The sequence below is a fragment of the Clarias gariepinus genome, chromosome 9, assembly GCF_024256425.1.
Source record: "Clarias gariepinus isolate MV-2021 ecotype Netherlands chromosome 9, CGAR_prim_01v2, whole genome shotgun sequence".
Lineage (NCBI taxonomy): Eukaryota > Metazoa > Chordata > Actinopteri > Siluriformes > Clariidae > Clarias > Clarias gariepinus.
Window position 1 is genome coordinate 32,401,435 of NC_071108.1, and position 21,353 is coordinate 32,422,787.

Sequence of the window (21,353 nt, forward strand, 5' to 3'; positions counted from 1 at the left end):
TCCCGTAGCTGCCCAGATCAAATTTAAAACTCTCAAAGTATCCAGCACCTATTTACCTCTCAGCTCTAATCACACCTCGCACCGCACCACGTTCCCTTCCAATCCTCCAGAACTGCTTGATTTTTCGCATCATCTCTCAGGAATCGAGAAAGACATTCATAAATAAATGAATAAATTCTTTAAAATAAATACATTCTATATATGACTAATGGTAAGCCTAGCTCTTAGCCTAATGCACCAGTGTATATGGAACTCCTTCAGCATCAGATGTCCTTCATGTCGAGGATCAATACCGCTGACAAAACTTGGGTGTACGGGTACGACCCTGAGACGAAGTCTTCACAGTGGAAGTGCCCTTCATCTCCACGACCGAAAGAGGCGGGGCAGGTCCACAGCTCTACCTGCTCATGATTTTTTTCCGACATTTGCAACACTGTGCATGGAGAATTTGTCTCCAGAAGAGAAATCTACTGCCAGGTTTTAAGGCCCTTAAGGTCGGACGTGTGGCGAAAGCAACGGGATCTGTGACATGCAAATCTCAAAACTTTTTAACAAGAGCTCTACATCACAGTGCTTCATCACATCGCCTTTTACAACATCACCTTCTGCAGTGTTTTATTCCCCTGCATGTAATAAAAAAAAGCTCAGACTTTAAAATAAAAAGTACTCTGTAATAATAACTACAGGTAACATAAAGTGCTCTTATAACTGTGTTACAGTTCTCTCTCTCTCTCTCTCTCTCTCTCCTCTGCCCCGCCTCGCGCTTCAATTAGAATGACGTCATTACTGGGGTTCGTTTTGCCTGTGGTGGGACCTGCTCGCTCGCTCGCTCGCTTGCTCGTGCCCCCCACCCCTCTTTCTCTCTCTCTCTCTCTCTCTCTGTCGTTGTTGGGCTGCGCGCGCGCGCACGTGCACCACGCCAGAAGTTCTCATGCGGCGGCTTGCGCGAGCGCTCGTCAGTGCGCCTCACTCACGAGCGGATGATGGTGTTTGACAGAATGGATTAGGAGTTTTCTTTTAATTTAAGAGAAAAATAATAAGAAAAAAACGGAGGACAAATGATTCGGATAATTCATTCTGACTTCGCGTAACTGTTTGCGCCTGCTGTATTTTTTTTATATCGTACTTCATACCAGTTGTATTAACGGTTTTAACCGTTATTTGTTGTTTTTCCGTCAAAACGCTCACGAGCGCGTTATAGACTAAAGCTAGCTCAGTTAGCATAAAAGTTTAATATCTTTTATTTTTGTCGTTTAAGATTAGTTTTTTTACTTGTTTTCTTTTTTTTATAACGATGGGCTTTCTATATAAAGTTTTGAACCTTTCTACTTTTGTCAGCATCCTCCAGGTAAGGTGTTTTTAAGTTGCTTTTTTTCTCAGGTTACTTTAATATTAGTCATTTATATTTTGTATATTTTGTGTACTTTTATTTAGCTAGCCTCGTAGGTAAGCTAAGGTGATTTTTTTTTTAGATTCTTTTTTCTTTTCCAAATTTTCACAGGTACTTGGTGACAAGGCTGCACCATCCAAGCATTCAGGTAAAAGCAAATATATATAAATATATAGAGAAAGTTTATACATATGAGGCACGATAGCGGTCTAAAGCGTTATGTTTTAAATAAATAAGGCCAATAGTGATTACCACTGTATTTATTCCCATTTTACAACCATGGTAGGACAACATTTACACATTACGAGCAATTTAAGAACAACAATTAACTCAATCTCAGTGTCTTTGGACTGTGGGAGGAAACCGGAGTATCTGGACGAAAACCCACCAAGTACGGGGAGAACACACAAACTTGCACGCAGTCAGGCACCGAGGTGGAAATCGAACCCCTCTACCCACCTTGCCACCTGGGCAGAAATCTTACTTAAGTCAAATAGATATTGGCAGTGAGAAATGGTGAGAGAGAGAGAGATGTATCTATCTGTATAGATACTGTACGGTAGATACCAAACTAAAGACCTAAGTTTAAGGTAAATCAGTTTGTACGTCCAAATGGATTATTGTTTTATTCTGCCTGTTCTTCAAACTTGTTTTTTTCTTAAGTGGTACCATTTCTTATCTTATTCCAGAGAAAGACAAACTTCAATTTATCAAGTTATAAGACATCCGAGCCATTTATCTGCTTCACATACCGCACCTAACTTAAGTTAGCATCATGAACTAACAGCGATGAAACTCATCCAGATCTGGTTCCTAATACCCCAAGTCCAGTCTGATGAGACCTGAATCTCACAGGCTTTGGCAAGCGCCTTGTTTTCCTGGACGCATATGCGTCCAGGATGTAGTTTTGGCTCTGATTCCAAATGCCACGAAATGTTAAATGGAGCTGATTGTAGTCGGACTATTTTAGGCTTACGATCCCTTCGCCATGACCACAGCTGGCTCTTTGTGCCAGCGCATAACCGAGTGTTGGTCCCAGAATTGTCATCTGGGTGCTGACTCACCGAAACTAGTTTAGAATCTTTCTCAACTAAAATAAAATAACAACCAAAATATAGAACACAGACAGGGGTAAATGTCACTGTTGTAGCTTGATATAATTTCTCTTGGTTGTATAGCAGTTTGTGAATAATTTGTTTAATAGGGACAGGGATCACCAGGGATCACACAACACAATATTATCATGATACCAAGGTGCCAAATCAATCTGTGTAATGATTTTGCAAATATCATGAGTTTATAAAAACATGCATTTTATTCTCATATTTTGTTACAATTCTCAACAAAATATAATAATAGTTTGTTTCTACCACACACTGTGTGAATAGTTTAGAGTGCGCCACCTGCAGGAATGGCAACATTTTACCACCTCAAATGCAAACATTCAGTACCAGTCAAAAGAATGGACACAATATCAAGTTCAATGTTTTTTGCCTAATAATTTTTTTTTTACATTCTAGAGCAATACACATTTCGCGGCCTCAGTCATTCACAGATTTTTCCTCAGAACCTGACTAATAATTGTTCGTGGAAATCGAGAAATCGAAATTTATCCTACTTATACCAAAGAAAACACACTTGTATGAATTACAGTACATGCTGTATAGGGGGACCATCTGTTTTTTACATTCTAGCACTGCGGGAGACAGTGAGGTACAGTACTGTACAGTTTACAGGTTTAACTTTACATTTTTTTATCTTATTTAATGTATTAAGCTGAGTTTGAAATGAAAATTAAAGTGTTTAGGAATATATGGAGTTTTTTACACTGTGAGTTTTTGTTTGTTTGTTTGTTTGTTTTTTACTATATCCAAGATTCGTGTTTTTCAAAAATTTGCGGGTGCTGTAGGAACATAATCCCTGTGAATTTCAGGGGTCGACTGTAATGGGGATTTCAAAACTATAAATTAACACATGGCATTATGGAATTACATAACAACAAACAACAGTCATTTGTTTTTGTTGTTACTTAATTACCTTATTCCATATGTGTTTTTGCATGGTTTTGAAATTTCTCCTATTGTTCTAGTATTGTCAGGTGCATTTGCTAAATCTATCAAGCTACATGATGAAACTGTCTCTCATGAAGACCTTTCCAGGCAAGCAAGACCAAAATGTTACCTCTGCTGCAAAGAAGTTCATTTAGAGTTACCAGACTCAGAAATCACCAATTAACAAACATCACCTCAGATTATAGCCGTTATGAAGGATTTACAGAGCAAAAGTAGCAGAAACATCTCAATATCAGCTCTTCAAAGGAGATTATTTTTACAGTGTAGAAAGAAATAAACCAGGAAAGACCATAGAATTAGATGATGTGTCCAGACGTTTGACTGGTAGTTTACTCACTCACTCATCTTCTATACCGCTCTATCCTGTATTCAGGGTCGCGGGGACCTATCCCAGGAGGCTTAGGGCACGAGGCAGGGTACACCCTGGACAGGGTGCCAATCCATCCCAAAGCACACACATACACACACTCACACACACACCCATTCACACACTACAGGCAATTTGGGAACGTCAATTAACCTTACATACATGTCTTCGGACTGTGGGAGAAAACCGGAGTACCTGATTTACATTTCTTTTTATTTGACACATAAAAGAATCATCACTGAATAACTTATTGAACTAAACAACAATGTTTTTCCAATCTCTATCATTTAATTACTGTATACCCTGCTTTAAGATGACTAAGGCAAAACTAAAAGTTAATTAGGATCACTTATTAATGATACTGCATAAAAAATGAAGACAGAAGGCTGTCGATGGAACATCTTTGTGTCTGTATTGAAAGTTATTTATTAGTGCTGCATAAATTATCGAGTTTTTCATAAATTCTGTATTTTATTTTATTGTTCTATTATTTGTCCTTAAAATAGATAAATATGATTAAACAGTAACTAGTAGATTTAATAGCTGTGTATCAAAGTTTAAATCACAGTTACAGTATGTGTCTAAATAATAGCATTATAATTTTTTTAATATATCAAATTTTCCAGCCTTTTTTAAAAAAAAAAAAAGATAAAAAATAAATAAATAAAAAAAATTAACAAACAGAAGATGGCTCGGTGGCTTATTGGTTAGCACTGTCACCTTGCACCTCCAGGGCATGGGTTCGATTCCAGGCCAGGCTCAACTTCCGTCTCTATATGCATGGAGTTTGCATGTTCTTCCCCGTGCTTGGTGGGTTTCCTCTGGATACTCCGGTTTTCTCCCAAAGACCTGAAGATTAGACTAATTGGTGTTTCCAAATTGCCTGTAGTGTGTGAATTTGTGTGTACCCTGCCTCATACCCAAAGTCTCCTGGGATAGGCTCCAGGCCCCCCACGGCCCTGAATACAGAATAAAGCGGTATAGATGATGAGTGAGTGAACTGACAAACTTTGTAAATTAGATGGAAATATTGGTTGGAAACAAATCCCAAAGTTATCTTAAATAACTGAAATCAAAGAAACTTTTACAAGGGTGAGCTTTTGCTTTCAATAGACCATGTTAAAGAATATTTATAGATTTGATTTTCCTATCTATCTATCTATCTATCTATCTATCTATCTATCTATCTATCTATCTATCTATCCATGTAATTATTTATTTATAATTTATTGTGGTTGTTATTTTTGTTATTTTTATTCTGAAACGTAACTACTACCAAAAGCAGCATGGTACCATGCACCCATGTACAAATCAGCTGGAAATTTTGAGCGGACTTGCATGTTTGTTTACTTTTATAAGCAGTGAAGTCCCTCGCAGGGACCTTGGTGTTTAATGTGTAACTAAAATGATTTAACTATTGATAAACAGCCAGTCTGGTCAGGAAAAGGGTTAATTAGGATGTGTTTTCTGAAGCGGAGAGAACGTCCTAAGTCGTCCTGGGGGAACACTGTTAACGTGAATGTGATTAGGATCAGCCCGACGACCCAATTGCAATTTTTCAGCAAAACACACACACACATGCACAGTTTTCCCATGATGAGATAAAAAAAACAAACAAACAAACAAATATGTGTTTTCTGTTTGGTTACTTATCCGTTATAATCGTGTGCAATGAATATCAGATCTGTAATTAAGACGTCAAACGTCATTTAATGTAAAACTAATTCAAAAGTTTGTCCGTGATATAATCTACAAAACATATCTTTTACAGCATGAAATAACAGCTTTTTGCCACGTAAGAGCAAAAACCTTCATTAGACAATTTCAGTATGTATTTGGATTAATGTTTTTAGCTCATGAGAGCTCAGGGAATGTGAGCTGCGTGGTTTAAAGGGAATGAACCAGGAGCGTTGTTTTCTATACCTATTAATAAATTGGGATTTATTATTATTATTATTATTTTAACCAAAGGGGGCATATACTTGTCAGAGCGTAAAGAGGCACTCGACTGCTGTCATTTCCCAAGTAAGATTTATAAAAGCTCCTATTAATTTAAGCTGAAAAAATCTCTAGATGCCTGATAAAGTTTTTTTAACATTAAGCACATTTTCAGCCCACAATCCAAAAACAGATTTATCTGATCTCAAAGAGAGGTCTTGTCATGGTACATGAAGGCACCAAGACACACATACAAGCATTTTACTAGTTTTTTTATTTTTGTTTTTTTCGTTATACTGCACTTTTTGTCTACATACAATCAAATCATCTAACTATAAAAAAGAAGGGAATTTTTTGGTGCAATAAAGCATCTTTTCATATTCACATCAAATAATCATAATTAATAACGCTATTTGGTCAGCGCTGTAATAGCGTTGATGTTGTGTGTAGAAAAGCGTATCGTGATGTGATTGATCGCATCGTCACAATGGTTTAGTCAAACTAATTAGGAATGTACAGTTATAGTGTATAACTCAAAAAGTCATAACCAAACAAGCCATACTGTATTTGTACTGTACATATGACCCCTCATTACTGTATATATATATATATATATATATATATATATATATATATATATATATATATATATATATATTAATATGTGTGTGTGTGTGTGTGTGTGTCTAGGCCTGGATGTGCTGGCCACAGCATCACACTACTGGTCACTGGATGACGTAGACGGGATCTACAGCCTGAGGGAGCAGATTATAAATAGAACAGGTTATATTAATCGGACTGATATAAGTATGTGCACCGGTTTTGGCTGTGTCTCTGCTTCAGACTTCTGGTCTTGTTCTCTCTCTCTTTCTCTCTCTCTCTTTCTGCGTCTATTTTCTCCCATCTCGTTTGCTTACTGTGTATCTCTTTTTTGTATTTCCGTCTTTACACTTTTCTCTCTTTTTGTTTCTGTTACTTTTGCTTGCTCACTTTGTTTCTGTCACTTTATTCGTCCATCCATCTTTGTTCATACTGGCCATCCCACCCCTCTATCTTTTCACCCACTTACACATTGTTCCTCTCTTCCTCTCTCATTTCTCTCTCCTGCTTTTGTTCTCTTTTCTGTTTTTCATTTTCCTCTTCCTTCATTTTCTCTTTGTCACTTTTTATTTTTCTGTTCTGTCCTGTCTCTCTTCTTCTTTTTTATTATTTATTTTTATTTTTCTTCTCGATTTGCTCTCACTTCTCTGTCGCCCTTTTGTTTCTTTGTCTTTCTCCTCGTATCTCTCTCTATCTCTCTCATTTCTTCTCTCTGTGAATCTTTTTTTGTATTTTTGTCTTTACACTGAATTCTGTCTTTCTCCCTCTCTTTCTCTCTGTTTCTTTTGCCTCTCTGACTGTACATGAATTTTATTTTATTCCTTTTCCTTACTGCCTCTCTCTCTCTCTCTCTCTCTTTCTGTTACACATTCGACTGTTTTTTTTTACATTCTTTTTTTTGCATTTCTTTACAGTAATTCTCTACTGGCTCTCCCTTTCTTGTTTTCTGTCATTCACTTATTTCCTAAGTCTTTTCTGTCTCTTAATTTTTCTCAGTTTCTCCCTCTCTCTCTCTCACACACTCACACACACATTCATGTCTTTTCTCTTTCTGCGCTCTGGTCTCTCTGGGTTTCTCTCCCCAGCTGTCAAGCATTCCTCTGCAGTCACGTCTTGCCGTGCTCCAGAGATCTCTGTTCAGTTTGTGCAGCTGTCCTCAGTGCTTAAGTGACCGAATGGCACAACATTCGGGGCAACATTCGAAAGCGATGAACAACAATCAATCATTCACAGATGATTACTCCAGTCCTCCTCGACGCACCGCGTAACTAAGAGAGAATCAAACATGGTTATGTCAGTCATTTTCCACCAACGCAGATGCATGTGTCTCCGATGAAGTTGCATTCGCGTCTGTAAAGCTTCGACAAACACGAGACATGTATTTAAACGAGAGACCGGCTCATTTTTCTTTTATTTTCTCACCGAGTCTCACTCCAGTCCACACATGATGACATGTTCGGTTTATATGGGAGAGAGCCGGGCGTCGGATTTTATTCCCCTAATGTGTGCGTCGTTACATTCGAGCCTTTGCCTTGATTCAGAACAGAGGGACAAACTCCTATCCACGTTTTAGAGTATCAGTTCGCGCATCTGTAGCCGTAGCCGTGTTTTCCCACACGCGCCAGCTGGGTCTGGTCTGAATTCTGACAGAAACGGTCTAAACACGGATCAAGGGCGAGACCCGTGGATTTAACGTTTATCCTACACACCCTCTTTTGTTGTTGTTGTTGTTGTTCAAGCTCACCCTGTACATGCTAGTGCTGTCCACCTCTGTCTCTAAATATTTGTAAATAACTCTTTTAAATGTCTCCCTATCTGTGTGTGTGTGTCTGTCTCTGTCTCTTATCACATCTCCGTGTTTGTCTAATGTGCACATGTGCTTGTATTGGAAGTCACTTGTTTTGTTCTTTATGTCCTTTTCTGTTTGTGTTTGTGTGTATTTAAATTTTTTTTTATTATTATTATTTCTCCCACGTTTCTCTCCACCGCAGCACTCAGAATCCACAACCACACTGTCCTGCCTACCCATAACTCTTCCTCTGTGTACGCCAATGACTCTGCCTACACTAATATTTCCGTCTCTGTAGGTGAGGTTCCTGCACTGATACAACACCTCTACCTGGACTATACGTTAACAACTTTGTAACGACTGGAAAAAAAGGAATGGTTTTGCGAAAAAAAAAAAAAAAAAAGGCTTTAAAGCTACACATTAAAGTTATAAAGTTATATTAAACTTTATGGTACACTTTTAGGGGGAAAAAAGGTAGCAAACTGTACCTATCGCTGTTTCTGTTTCTGGCTTTTTATCTTTAATATGTGTATAATGTATTTTGCATGAAAACATAGATTTCAAAAAGAACTGTGCTATACTTTACAAGTAGATATTTTAAAGCTTTAAAGGAACGCCATACTGTATGTAAGGTTCTATATACAAAGATATTAATACTTAAGATGCAGTAGGTGTACCAGCCCAGTGCCAGTTCAGTACTCTATTCCTCAGACGGTGCACAAACTTCAGGAGCTGAACAGTAGAAGCTACACGTTTACTAGATTTTTCCAGCATTATTTAAGATTTCATTCAATCAGCTTTAGCTTCGATTACATCATACAATGTGATGTCTAGTTCATATGTGAAAATGATTCCTCATGCTCCTTGCGCACTCTTGGTCACAAAGAGTAAAGAAAAAGAGTCCTAAAATGTATCTATACCATCAGGGAAGAAAGAACTCCATAGATGATACTGATAATCTGGTGATTCAGTACATTCAGGTCATCAGCTGACATAACACACACACAACGTTGCTGAGTTTAGACCAGAGCAACTGAATTAACCCCAGGTCATAAAACTGTCTCCAGAGGCTTGTACTGTGGACACTATGCATGATGGGAGCATCGCTTTGAGTAAGTCTGATAAATATATATATATATTTTAAAATCTTTCTATGATGCTGGAATTATGGGAAACCCATACATGAGTGAAGAAAAGCTTAGAGATTATATACTCTTTTCCAAGATAGCAAAAGAGTTGGGGTTGCAGTTTTTAAACTCCAGTGCACATTTTGGGTTTGTGAAAAGTAATGTACAGTGAGATCAATAAGTTCTTTTACCTAAAAATCATGGAGGGGTCTACAATTTTCAGCGTAGATGCATTTTCACTGTGAGAGACAGAATCTAAAAAGAAAAAAACGGAAATCACATTGTATGATTTGTGAACTATTTATTTGTGAATTACTGTGTCAAATATGTATTTGATCACTTGCTTATTAGCCAGATTTCTGACCCTCAAAGACCTGTTATTTTTCTTTGAAATAGTCCAACTACACTGTTCATGATTCTAAATTAGTAGCACCTGTTTGAGGTCGTTAGCTGTCATAAAGACACCTGTGCAGCCCAAAATCAGGCAAAGTCTAAGTAGATACATGGGGTATCAATGATGCTAAGAATGGTGAAGAATCAGCCCAGAACTACACGGGAGGAGCTGGTCAATGCCGTGAAGAGAGCTGGGACCATCGTTTTAAAGGGTACTATCAGTAATACACTAAGACGTCATGGTTTAAAATCTTGCATCGCAAGGAAGGTTCCCCTGCTTAAGGCAGCCCACGTCCAGGCCTGAAGTTTGCCAGGAACCATCTGAATGATCCAGAGAAGCCATGAGAGAATGCCTGTGGTCAGATGAGACCAAAGTAAAACTTTTTGATCTTAACTCCATTCGCCGTGTTTGGAGGAAGAAGAATTATGAGTATCATCCCAATAATACCATACTTACAGTGAAGCATGGAGCTGGAAGCATTATGCTCTGGGGGTGTTTTTCTGCACAGGGGACAGGACGACTGCACTGTATTAAGAAGAGGATGAACCATGTGAGGGCCATGTATTGTGACATATTGGGCAAAAACCTCCTTCCCTCAGTCAGAGCATTAAAGATGGGTCGTGGCTGGGTCTTCCAACATGACAATGACTCAAATCACACAGCCAGAAAAACCAAGGAGTGGCTCCGTAAGAAACATATGGACTATTTAAAAGCAAATAACTGGTCTTTAAGGGTCAGAAATCTGGCTGGTAAGCAAGTGATCAAATTTGACCCAGTAATTCACAAATAAATTGTTCAAAAAAATCATACAATGTGATTTTTCTTTTTAGATTCTGTCTCTCACAGTGGAAATGCACCTATGCTGAAAATTTTAGACCCCTTCATGATTTCTAAGTAAGAGAACTTGCAAAATCACAGGGTGATAAAAATACTAATTGACCTTACTGTATTCATTTTTCTTTACTGAACCATTCCTTGTAGATTGATTAAGACAATCGCTGGATTACAGGTGTTAAGAAATCTCGAACAGACTATTTTGTTTTATAGTAACAAACCTTAGACAACATAGATACAGTATGTGTATTTCTCTTCTTCTCTCATCTCTACTGCAATGCTCACGTTTTGACCTCTTACCTTTAACTCATGCTTGCATCAAGCCATTTATTTTTATTCTCTCATTTGCTTCATTGCCCTTTTTCCCCCCTCCCTTGTGTTTGTTTTTTATGGAGCGATATCCCGGACAATATTCAAAAGGAATTGCAAATTACATTTGCAATTGCGTTTCCCATTAATGCACAAAGTGTGCCATACTGTAATTCAAATGCAATTGCAAACTTTGCATTACCGTGTGCTGTTTCGCCTTCGTGAAAGCACACTCACTGCCAAATTTCAAATGAAAAAGAAAAGACCATTTGCATTTGTATTTCCCATGTCTTACAAGTCATGAGCCTGCCATATTTAAATAGCAAAATAAATGACCAAGTTTGCTTTGTCACTTCCTCTGCGTCACGCGTCAAGCCGGCCAAAATTCAAATGCAATCGCTAATCCATTTGCAATTGCATTTCCAACACGTTAGACAGAAACCTGTCAATCAGCATCAGGGGCGGGTCTATACTGTGGAAATACAAATTCAAATGGACTTTTCTTATTCATTTGAAATTTGGCAGTCAGTGTGAGTTCACGAAGGCGAAGCAGCAAACGGTAATGCAAAGTTTGCAGTTGCATTTGAATTATGGCACACTTTGTGCATGCACATATGGAAAATGCAATTGCAAATGTAATTTGCAGTTCCTTTTGAATATTGTCCGGGATATCGCTCCATACTGTAGTTGTTCTTTTCTCCCCTCTTCCTTCGAAAACACAGCCATTCATGAGTTGAAATGAATAAACTCCCTGGGTCATTTGTAACTCCCAGCACTGTTTGTCCAGTGAATGAAGATGTGTAGTTGAGTGAATCATTCATTTTTATTTTTATTTTTTTTTCTTTTGCGCCCACACTGAGATGAATGATAAGGTGGAACACTCCAACGCTGTATGACCAGTCCAAGGTCACGTTGATTTACTGTAAAGGGCGGGTTATGATTCCCGTTACTGCAGGTTGTTGTTTAAGCAAAATCATCATGGAAAAAAAAAAATTAAACGATAATTAAGTATAATGTTAAATTATATATAGTATATATATATATATATATTGTAGGGAAAAAACAATACAAAACAATTTAAAACATGGACGTAGTTAATAAGTCATATTTCTTTCTAACGAGTAGCTAATACTGTACGTAAAACAGTCATGACACGAACAAGAAAAGTTCCACCTGAGCCCACACGCGCCACACATTCATCCGCCAGTGTGAGGTGAATTACTCGAAAATGCTCAAAGCCGGATGATGTCATATTGGCCCCGAACTGGCGAAGGCAAACAGTGCATTCTTGTTTATTAATTTCATAATCTCATAAAGTCAGAGCACCAGTCGTAAATCCAAGGCCCGGACCGACCAGCATGCCAAGCGGCACGTTTTCAGCAAAGCCTCGGGCTGATTAACTTTAAAAAAAAAAAAAAAAAGATGTTCAAAGAAAATGTTTGCTTGCTTTTCCTGAGACTACAGTGAGCTGTTTTTTGTTATTTAGTTGTACAGCCTGGTTAGCCATGTTTCCAGGTGGTTTAATGGGTTGTGGCTGTTGTTACTGTAGACATCGTAGAAGGAGTGCTGAACAAAGGCATCTACCTGAACAGGGCGAAAGGAGACACCTTCCTCCATTTCGGCACCTTCAAGAACTCATGCATCAGTGACCCAAGCCTGTGTGGACCTCAAGGTTTAACACTCCGTCCCTGTTTTCATTCATCTTTATGTTTTCTCTCAATTTATTTGTCCATCCAACTTTGTCCTTGCTGGGCATCTTCCCCTCTATCCTTTTTACATACATGTTGTCTTCCTTTTTTTTTTTTTTTTACTTATCTTTCTCTTTATTTTCTTTCTGTGTCTGTCTCTCTTTGTGTCTCTCTCTTGTCCCTTCTCCATTTCTTGTTTTTTCCTCTCTTCCTCTCTCATCTATCTCTCCAGCTTTCCTTCTCTTTTCTGTTCTTTATTTTCTCTCATTGGCCATCTTGTTTATATCCTGCCTTGTCTTTTTTTCTCTTACTTTCTTTCTATTTATTTTCTTTCTAAATTTGCTTTTACTTCTGTGTCGCCCTTTTGTTTTTTAGTCTTTCTCTCTCTCTCTCTCTCTCTCTCTCTCTCTCTCTCTCTCTCTTTCTTTCTAATTCCTGTTTTTTTTTCTTGTTGCAATGTTTAGCTCTGTCTCGTTTCTACTCTTTCTCATGTCTCCATATATTATTTGTCTCTCTGTTTGTTCTTTTCTCATCTCTCTTTTCTATCTTTTCTTTGAAATACAGATGTTTTCTGCATCCCATCCTCTCTCCCTCTAGCCTTTGCACTTTCTGTTTCTCTCTCTCTTTCTCTCTTCTTCCTCTATTTTCTCCCATTCTCACATCTCTTGCTTATTACTAGCCTTCTATATTTTTCCTTTTTTTATCTTTCTCTCTTTTTCTTGTCTTAATTTTCCTCACTTGCTTTCATTTATTACATTTTATTTGTCTTTCTTGTTTTATTTTTTGTTTTTCATTTCCTCCCATATTTTCCCCCTCTTCTCTATTTTTCATTCTCCCTCTCTCTGTCCTTAACTGCAGATGTATCCAGCATCCCTCCTTCCTCTTTCCCTCTCCCCCTCTCCCCCTCCCCATTTCTTCTTTTTGATCTCCCATCAGTTTTATTTTATCCATATAATTACTTATTTCCTGTTTACCCATACCTCACTAGGGTGTTTTCTATGAAAGATCTGATAGAGCGCGCAAACCAGCTTCATACTAAAACAGCGCAGTATTGCGTCTTCACGTATCGTAAGCGTTTCTAGATGAATCACTTTAACCTCCATTAGTCCAGAATGACACAACAATAGCTAATGATTAGAAACCTAAATTTACGACATATCAAGACTTTTCAGCTCCAGATGTCAGTTGAATTATGTCACCACACGTTAGGAATAAAAAAGGCAACATTTTCATGCAGAGACTGACATCATCTGGCATCACTCCCATATTATATCAACTTGAATTTCTTTTCTTTCTTTTTTTTGGTTCCAATATTATATTCATATTCAGAGGGACTTGGACAGGAGTAGCATGAGCTAAAGTGGACTCGTACGATTATTCATCCTCAAACGTGCATTTGTTTCTCAGGTCCTTGGCAGTTCGACAGAATTACCAAAACATAAATTATGCTTGTGTTACATAAAAATTGGTGCACGAAAAAGTGTTTTTGTTGTTTGTCATTTATACCCTGAGTGTTAACAAATATGAACAGCCTATTACTCTTAGACGCTCGCAGCAAGCCATTGCGTTCAATCATCTATCCAAGTTTCCATAGTGTTTTTTTATTATTATTATTATTATTATTACTATTATTATTTTCACTCACGACAACTCGTGTTTCTTCACAATTAATTGCTGTGTAACTCTAGAGAGACTCATTAATCACATCCTGCTCAGTGTCATTGCACGCTGCTGTTTATCATCACAGTATGCTTTAACTTGTTTTTAATGTATTTCTGTCTAGTAATTGAGATTTATAAAACTGCAAAAATACAAATTGTGTTCTGGTGAAAGATTGTTTTATTTTTAATGTTTTTATTTATTTTTTTATTCTTCTTCACCCGAAACCAAGGTAAAAGCGCTGTTTTGTATGTTTTCTCCGGCAGGGATCACATTCTCCTTCTTCTGGAAGAACCAGAAGTCCCATTCCAACTTCACTATAATGAAAGGGAAAATCGTCTCCAATGGCTTCTCTGTCTACACCGACTCTCGCGGAGGATACGTTGAGTTCTTCACCAAGGAAAACACTCGCCGCTGGAAAGCAAAAATCAACCTGCCAGGTCTTTTATTGAGGTTCACTCAGAGACTCCGGAAATGACTGTGTGTGTGTGCGTGTGTGCGTGTGCGTGTGTGTGTGTGTTAATTATTTGAGGTGATGTTGGGAAAGAGTGTGTGGATGGTTTTGTCATGAAGTCATGAAGCCTTTTTAACTCTAAACTATTAAATACAATATGATTTACTGATTTCGTAGCATAAATATTAGCATAAATTAAGCCAAATTTCCATATAAAATATAATACTGTATGATTTTTTTCTTACTGTAGAGATAACACAAAGAGAATATTTAGGGTTTAAACTCTAAAAATAGGCACTTATATGTTGTTGTTTTTTTTTACCACATCCAAAATTCGTGACCACCACAAATTTTGGGGGTCGACTGTATTCTCAAAAATAATTCTGACAAAAAAAAAAGATTTCTCTTAGTGCTATTAGTGAGCATTGCGCATGACTCATGTGTGTATTCTGTGATAAATGGAAGGTAAATGTTTGTGTTTTTCAATTTTGAAGTGCTTCTGACGTGAGCCGGCGTAATGCACCGGCAGCGCCAAGCCGGATCAAATGCCCAACGCTGAAATCAGGCTAAATGGAGCCGTAAAAGCAACACAGCGCTCATGCTTTCACTGGCTTTTCGCCATTTACATCACAAAATGTGTTCTTGAACAAAGTCTTTAACAGCGAGCCAGTCTGTAGCTTAACAGGGCAGAATTATTATTTTAAGCCGATGTGGACGAACTTTTAAAAGCTTGCAGGAAGAGAACAGCTCGTTTGCAGCCTCTTGCATTATTAGATATCATATCAGTGACTCTATAGTTTGTTTTTGCAAAAACCTGACCAAAACTGGGACTAATTTTCAAAGCGGAAAACTTGTTTAATATTCCTGTCTCTCCGCAGGACCTTTCTGGACAAACATTCTATTCACGTGGACCCTTACAGACGGCCTAAAGATCTACGTAAACGGCACGTTTAACGCCAGCGACGCCCAAGGCGACGTCTCGCAGAACTACGCCGATGCGAACGCAAACATGGTGATCGGATCGGGACCCAACACCTCCAACAGGCAGTCTGTCCCAGTGACCTTTAACGAGTTTGTCATTTGGGAGCGAGCTCTTTCCGCCAAAGAGATCTGGCTCTTCTATAACGCTGCAATAGGTATTTTATTACTATTATTATTATTATTTTTTCAATCAAACTCGCGCTCCGCATCCATGCAGCTGCCTGCTAATATTTTTGTGCCATATTCGTCTCCTCTTGTCGTCCAGCTGTCGGTGAGTTGCTGTTTAGTAACGTGCCTGTGACAGCCCGCACGGCGCTCCACAGATGGCAATCGAACGTCATGTGTTCAGATTTAAACCTTAATCTAGAATGTTCTTTATGCGTAGATATCATGTAAGAGTGTACAGACATGCAGCAACATGTTTGCGTATAGATATAGATATAGATAGGTAAGAATGTATAGATCTATAGGAAATAACCCACTGCTAACGTCAATTCGTTGATGCAAATAAATATTTACAGACGAGTGTTTGTTCAAACAGCACATCACACAGTCCAAGTTTTACATTTTATTCCACACGTGTCATAAGCAGTCATTCCAGTGTTATTAAATTCATAATACAAAACATCTGCAGCTTTGATCTTTTATTTATTTATTTTTTGCCCTTATCGGTTCTAAGAACCCCCCCCCCCCCCCCCAAAAAAAAAGGTGGGTTTTTTTTGTTGTTGTTTTTTTTGTATGTTTGATTTTTCACATTCTTTCATCTCTCTTCACATTAAACAGATGGATTGCAGAAATTAAACTTTTTTTTTTTTTACCAAAGTATTTTTTATTGGAAATTTAAACAAGATATATATATACAGTGAGATCAATAAGTATTTGATTACCCTGGGATTTTGCAAGTTCTCTTACTTAGTTAGAAATCATGGAGGGGTCTACAATTTTCAGCATAGGTGCATTTCCACTGTGAGAGACAGAATCTAAAAAGAAAAATTCGAATATCACACTGTATGATTTTTTTAACAATTTATTTGTGAATTACTGTGTCAAATAAGTATTTGATAACTTGTTTATTAGCCAGATTTCTGATCCTCAAAGACCTGTTATTCTGTTTTTAAATAGTCCAGCTACACTCTGCACATGATTCTAAATTAGTAGCACCTGTTTGAGGTCGTTAGCTATCATAAAGACACCTGTGCACTCCACAATTAGCCAAAGTCTAAGCATGGGGTATCAATGATGCAAAAATGGGGAAGAATCAGCCCAGAACTACACGAGAGGAGCTGGTCAATGCCGTGAAAAGAGCTGGGACCATTGTTTCCAAGGCTACTATCAGTAATACACTAAGACGTTATGGTTTAAAATCTTGCATCGCAAGGAAGGTTCTCCTGCTTAGTCAGCCCATGTCCAGGCCCGTCTGAAGTTTGCCAGGGACCATCTGTATGATCCAGAGGAATCATGGGAGAAAGTCCTGTGATCAGATGAAACCAAAGTAGAACTTTTTGGTCTTAACTCTATTCGCCGTGTTTGGAGAAAGAATAATGATGAGTATCATCCCAATAATACCATACCTACAGTGAAGCATGGGGCTGGAGGCATCAGGCTCTGGGGGTGACTGCACTGTATTAGGAGAGGATGCCCATGTATTGTGACATATTGGGCAAAAACCTCCTTCCCTCAGTCAGAGCATTAGAGATGGGTCGTGGCTGGGTCTTCCAACATGACAATGACCCAAATCACACAGCCAGGAAAACCAAGGAGTGGCTCCGTAAAAAGCATATGGACTATTTAAAAGCAAAATAACTGGTCTTTGAGGGTCAGAAATCTGGCTGATAAGCGAGTGATCAAATACTTATTTGACACAGTAATTCACAAATAAATTGTTAATTAAATTGTTTCCGGATTTTTCTTTTTGGATTCTGTCTCTTACAGTGGAAATGCACCTACTATATGCTAAAAATTGTAGACCCCTTCATGATTTCTAAGTAAGAAAACTTGCAATATCACAGGGTGATCAAATACTTATTGACTTCACAGTATATACATACATACATGGTAAACTATTATTATTATTTTTTTTCCCCGACTCGTTTCTCTAGCCCAACCCACAAGAAAACGGCAGCCAATCAACAGAAAAAGAAAAAATTATATACAGTATATATATATATATATATATATATATATATATATATACAGGTCCTTCTCAAAAAATTAGCATATTGTGATAAAGTTCATTATTTTCTGTAATGTACTGATAAACATTAGACTTTCATATATTTTAGATTCATTACACACAACTGAAGTAGTTCAAGCCTTTTAATTATTTTAATATTTATGATTTTGGCATACAGCTCATGAAAACCCAAAATTCCTATCTCAAAAAATTAGCATATCATGAAAAGCTTCTCTAAACGAGCTATTAACCTAATCATCTAAATCAACTTATTAACTCTAAACACCTGCAAAAGATTCCTGAGGCTTTTAAAAACTCCCAGCCTGGTTTATTACTCAAAACCGCAATCATGGGTAAGACTGCCGACCTGACTGCTGTCCAGAAGGCCATTATTGACACCCTCAAGCAACAGGGTGAAAGAAAGAACACAGAAAGAAATTTCTGAACGAATAGGCTGTTCCCAGAGTGCTGTATCAAGGCACCTCAGTGGGAAGTCTATGGGAAGGAAAAAGTGTGGCAGAAAACGCTGCACAACGAGAAGAGATGACCGGACCCTGAGGAAGATTGTGGAGAAGGACCAATTCCAGACGTTGGGGGACCTGCGGAAGCAGGAGTCTGGAGTAGAAACATCCAGAGCCACCGTGTACAGGCGTGTGCAGGAAATGGGCTACATGTGCCGCATTCCCCAGGTCAAGCCACTTTTGAACCAGAAACAGCGGCAGAAGCGCCTGACCTGGGCTATAGAGAAGCAGCACTGGACTGTTGCTCAGTGGCCCAAAGTACTTTTTTCGGATGAAAGCAAATTTTGCATGTCATTCGGAAATCAAGGTGCCAGAGTCTGGAGGAAGACTGGGGAGAGGGAAATGCCAAAATGCCTGAAGTCCAGTGTCAAGTACCCACAGTCAGTGATGGTCTGGGGTGCCATGTCAGCTGCTCGTGTTGGTCCACTGTGTTTTATCAAGGGCAGGGTCAATGCAGCTAGCTATCAGGAGATTTTGGAGCACTTCATGCTTCCATCTGCTGAAAAGCTTTATGGAGATGAAGATTTCATTTTTCAGCACGACCTGGCACCTGCTCACAGTGCCAAAACCACTGGTAAATGGTTTACTGACCATGGTATTACTGTGCTCAATTGGCCTGCCAACTCTCCTGACCTGAACCCCATAGAGAATCTGTGGGATATTGTGAAGAGAAAGTTGAGAGACGCAAGACCCAACACTCTGGATGAGCTTAAGGCCGCTATCGAAGCATCCTGGGCCTACATAACACCTCAGCAGTGCCACAGGCTGATTGCCTCCATGCCACGCCGCATTGAAGCAGTCATTTCAGCAAAATAATTCCTGACCAAGTATTGAGTGCATAACTGAACATAATTATTTGAAGGTTGACTTTTTTTGTATTAAAAACACTTTTCTTTTATTGGTCGGATGAAATATGCTAATTTTTTGAGATAGGAATTTTGGGTTTTCATGAGCTGTATGCCAAAATAATCAATATTAAAACAATTAAAAGGCTTGAACTACTTCAGTTGTGTGTAATGAATCTGAAATATATGAAAGTCTAATGTTTATCAGTACATTACAAAAAATAATAAACTTTATTACAATATGCAAATTTTTTGAGAAGGACCTGTATATATATATATATATATATATATATATGCTATATATATATACAGTAAAACGAGTATATTAGTAGTTTGCGAGTGTTCCGCAAGACGAGCAAAGATTTTTAATCAATTTTGACTTGGAAAATGAACAAGTCTTGGTTTGCGAGTATCATGTATCACACATGCGCTTCTTGTTTTGAGCGTCACGTGATCACAACTAAGCCAACGGTTTTTCTCTCTCTTGCGCTGTGGAATTGTGGTTAAATCGTCTCCCCTGCTAGGTCTTTTGCGCGTCTCTTACTGGTATGATCAACATAACAAGGTTAATTTGTTTTAGTTTTACTTCATATTTTGTATTAATTATTTTTATGTATTTATTGTTTTGGGCTGTGGAACGAATAATTTGAGTTACCTTATTTCCTATGGGGAAATTCGCTTCAATTTAGAGTTTTTTGAAATACAAGCCCACTTCTGGAACAAATTATGCGCGTAATAAACCGTGGGTTACGAGCATTATATATATATATATATATATATATATATATATATAACATTTAAATAATAAAAAAGTATTAGAAAAAAGAAACTGAAAAAGAGATCTTTCATTACAGATCCAACTTATCTACATCTACTGTACGTATATTTCAAAGTGGCTTATAAATGGTTGCTGGACATCATAAAATTTCTAAGTGGATCCCTTAATGAAATAGCGAATCTCTTCAAGATGAACAAAAAAATACCTTTTCAATCCAGTGAGCACAAACTGGTGGCGAATGGTTCTTCCACTTAAACAGGATCCTTTTTCTAGTGAGTAAAGAGGTAGGAAAAAGCTCAGAGAAAAATATGACTATCTGTAAATCAGATTCAAACCCTGGTCTTTTTTTTTGTTAATTGGGACAGCACATACTTTTGCCTTATATGTACAGTATGCAATGGCATGCTCGGCATTGTATAAGGGGTTTTTGTTTTGGTTTGTGGCTGAATGTGTTTGAAAATGTATTACAAATGACCGTTTCAGTTCTGTTTGCGTTTTATACAACAATTTTACAACGACATGACAAGTTTTTTTTTTTTTTGCAACACATAGCTTCTCCTTTTAACTCGAGTGCCCCTCAGAACTTAGCTAGAAAACTTACGAAACACTAATACTGTTTATAAAGACCAAGACAACTATCAAGAGGATTGTTAACCGCGCTAAGGATAGTAGTACAATATACCCTGTCACTCTAAAGGTCACTGAGCCTGCTCTATGTTGCATCACAGTCCTCTGCCCCATACGATTTCGCCTGAACGCTGGACCAAGCACATCTGTGCCTGCCTTGTTTTAACAAAGTGTCAGACCCCACCAAAGAGTCAGCAGGAACGAATTAAAGCCCGCTTACGAAACGGATTGTCATTTTCTTCCAAAACGAATACAATAAAATGCTGTAAAAGGAGGCTGATAAGTTGAAACTATGCTACAGTGCGAATGCCTCCCAGGGTGAATTCGTGGATAAAAAAATAATAATAGTTAAAACTCTACCCACAAATCATACGTAAAGAGCTTTGTTTGTGTTCAACCCGAACCTCCGGAGAATCTGCGGCCTCTCATTTAGTTGATTTGTGGCGGATTATTTATGTTAAATGGCAGTCGTGATTACCTCACTGTTTGAAAATGACTCTAGCTGTGCTAGACTTGGCGAGGACTGTTTTACCCCCTGCGCTTTCACTGGGATTTCAGCTGGATCTCGTTCTGTTTCGTTCTGTCCTTTATCGCTGTAAAAATTTCATAGATGGAAAGAATACAGCTTTCGACAGAAATCTTTGTAAGGATTTGTTCTGAAGCGTTATGGTTTCTAATCAAGAGAGACGCCTCGTTCCTAGAAGTCATGTTTCATCGAATGCCTATTCGTTGTTTGATTCTTTAATGTGCGTTAATTATTTGAATTGGACTGTTTAATACTTCTGTTTAGAACCATTTTCCTTTGCA

The 21,353-nt window shown here is 38.0% G+C and overlaps 1 protein-coding gene across 4 annotated transcripts in view; it reads left to right on the plus strand.

Moving 5' to 3' along the window:
• Positions 1-965: 965 nt before the first annotated feature.
• The window catches only part of adgrd1 (adhesion G protein-coupled receptor D1), a 68,014-nt gene continuing 47,626 nt past the window's right edge, over positions 966-21,353 (plus strand). Inside the window, exons 1-7 of one of the 4 annotated variants that reach the window (XM_053503102.1) lie at positions 966-1,348; positions 1,502-1,538; positions 6,458-6,550; positions 8,359-8,454; positions 12,370-12,492; positions 14,434-14,607; positions 15,500-15,757. In XM_053503102.1, coding sequence (XP_053359077.1) covers positions 1,295-1,348; positions 1,502-1,538; positions 6,458-6,550; positions 8,359-8,454; positions 12,370-12,492; positions 14,434-14,607; positions 15,500-15,757 — 835 coding nt within the window. In that variant the 5' untranslated portion in view covers positions 966-1,294. Of the gene's footprint in view, positions 1,349-1,501; positions 1,539-6,457; positions 6,575-8,358; positions 8,455-12,369; positions 12,493-14,433; positions 14,608-15,499; positions 15,758-21,353 lie in introns of all 4 variants that reach the window. The other 3 variants (XM_053503103.1, XM_053503104.1, XM_053503105.1) reach the window with 3 other exon arrangements.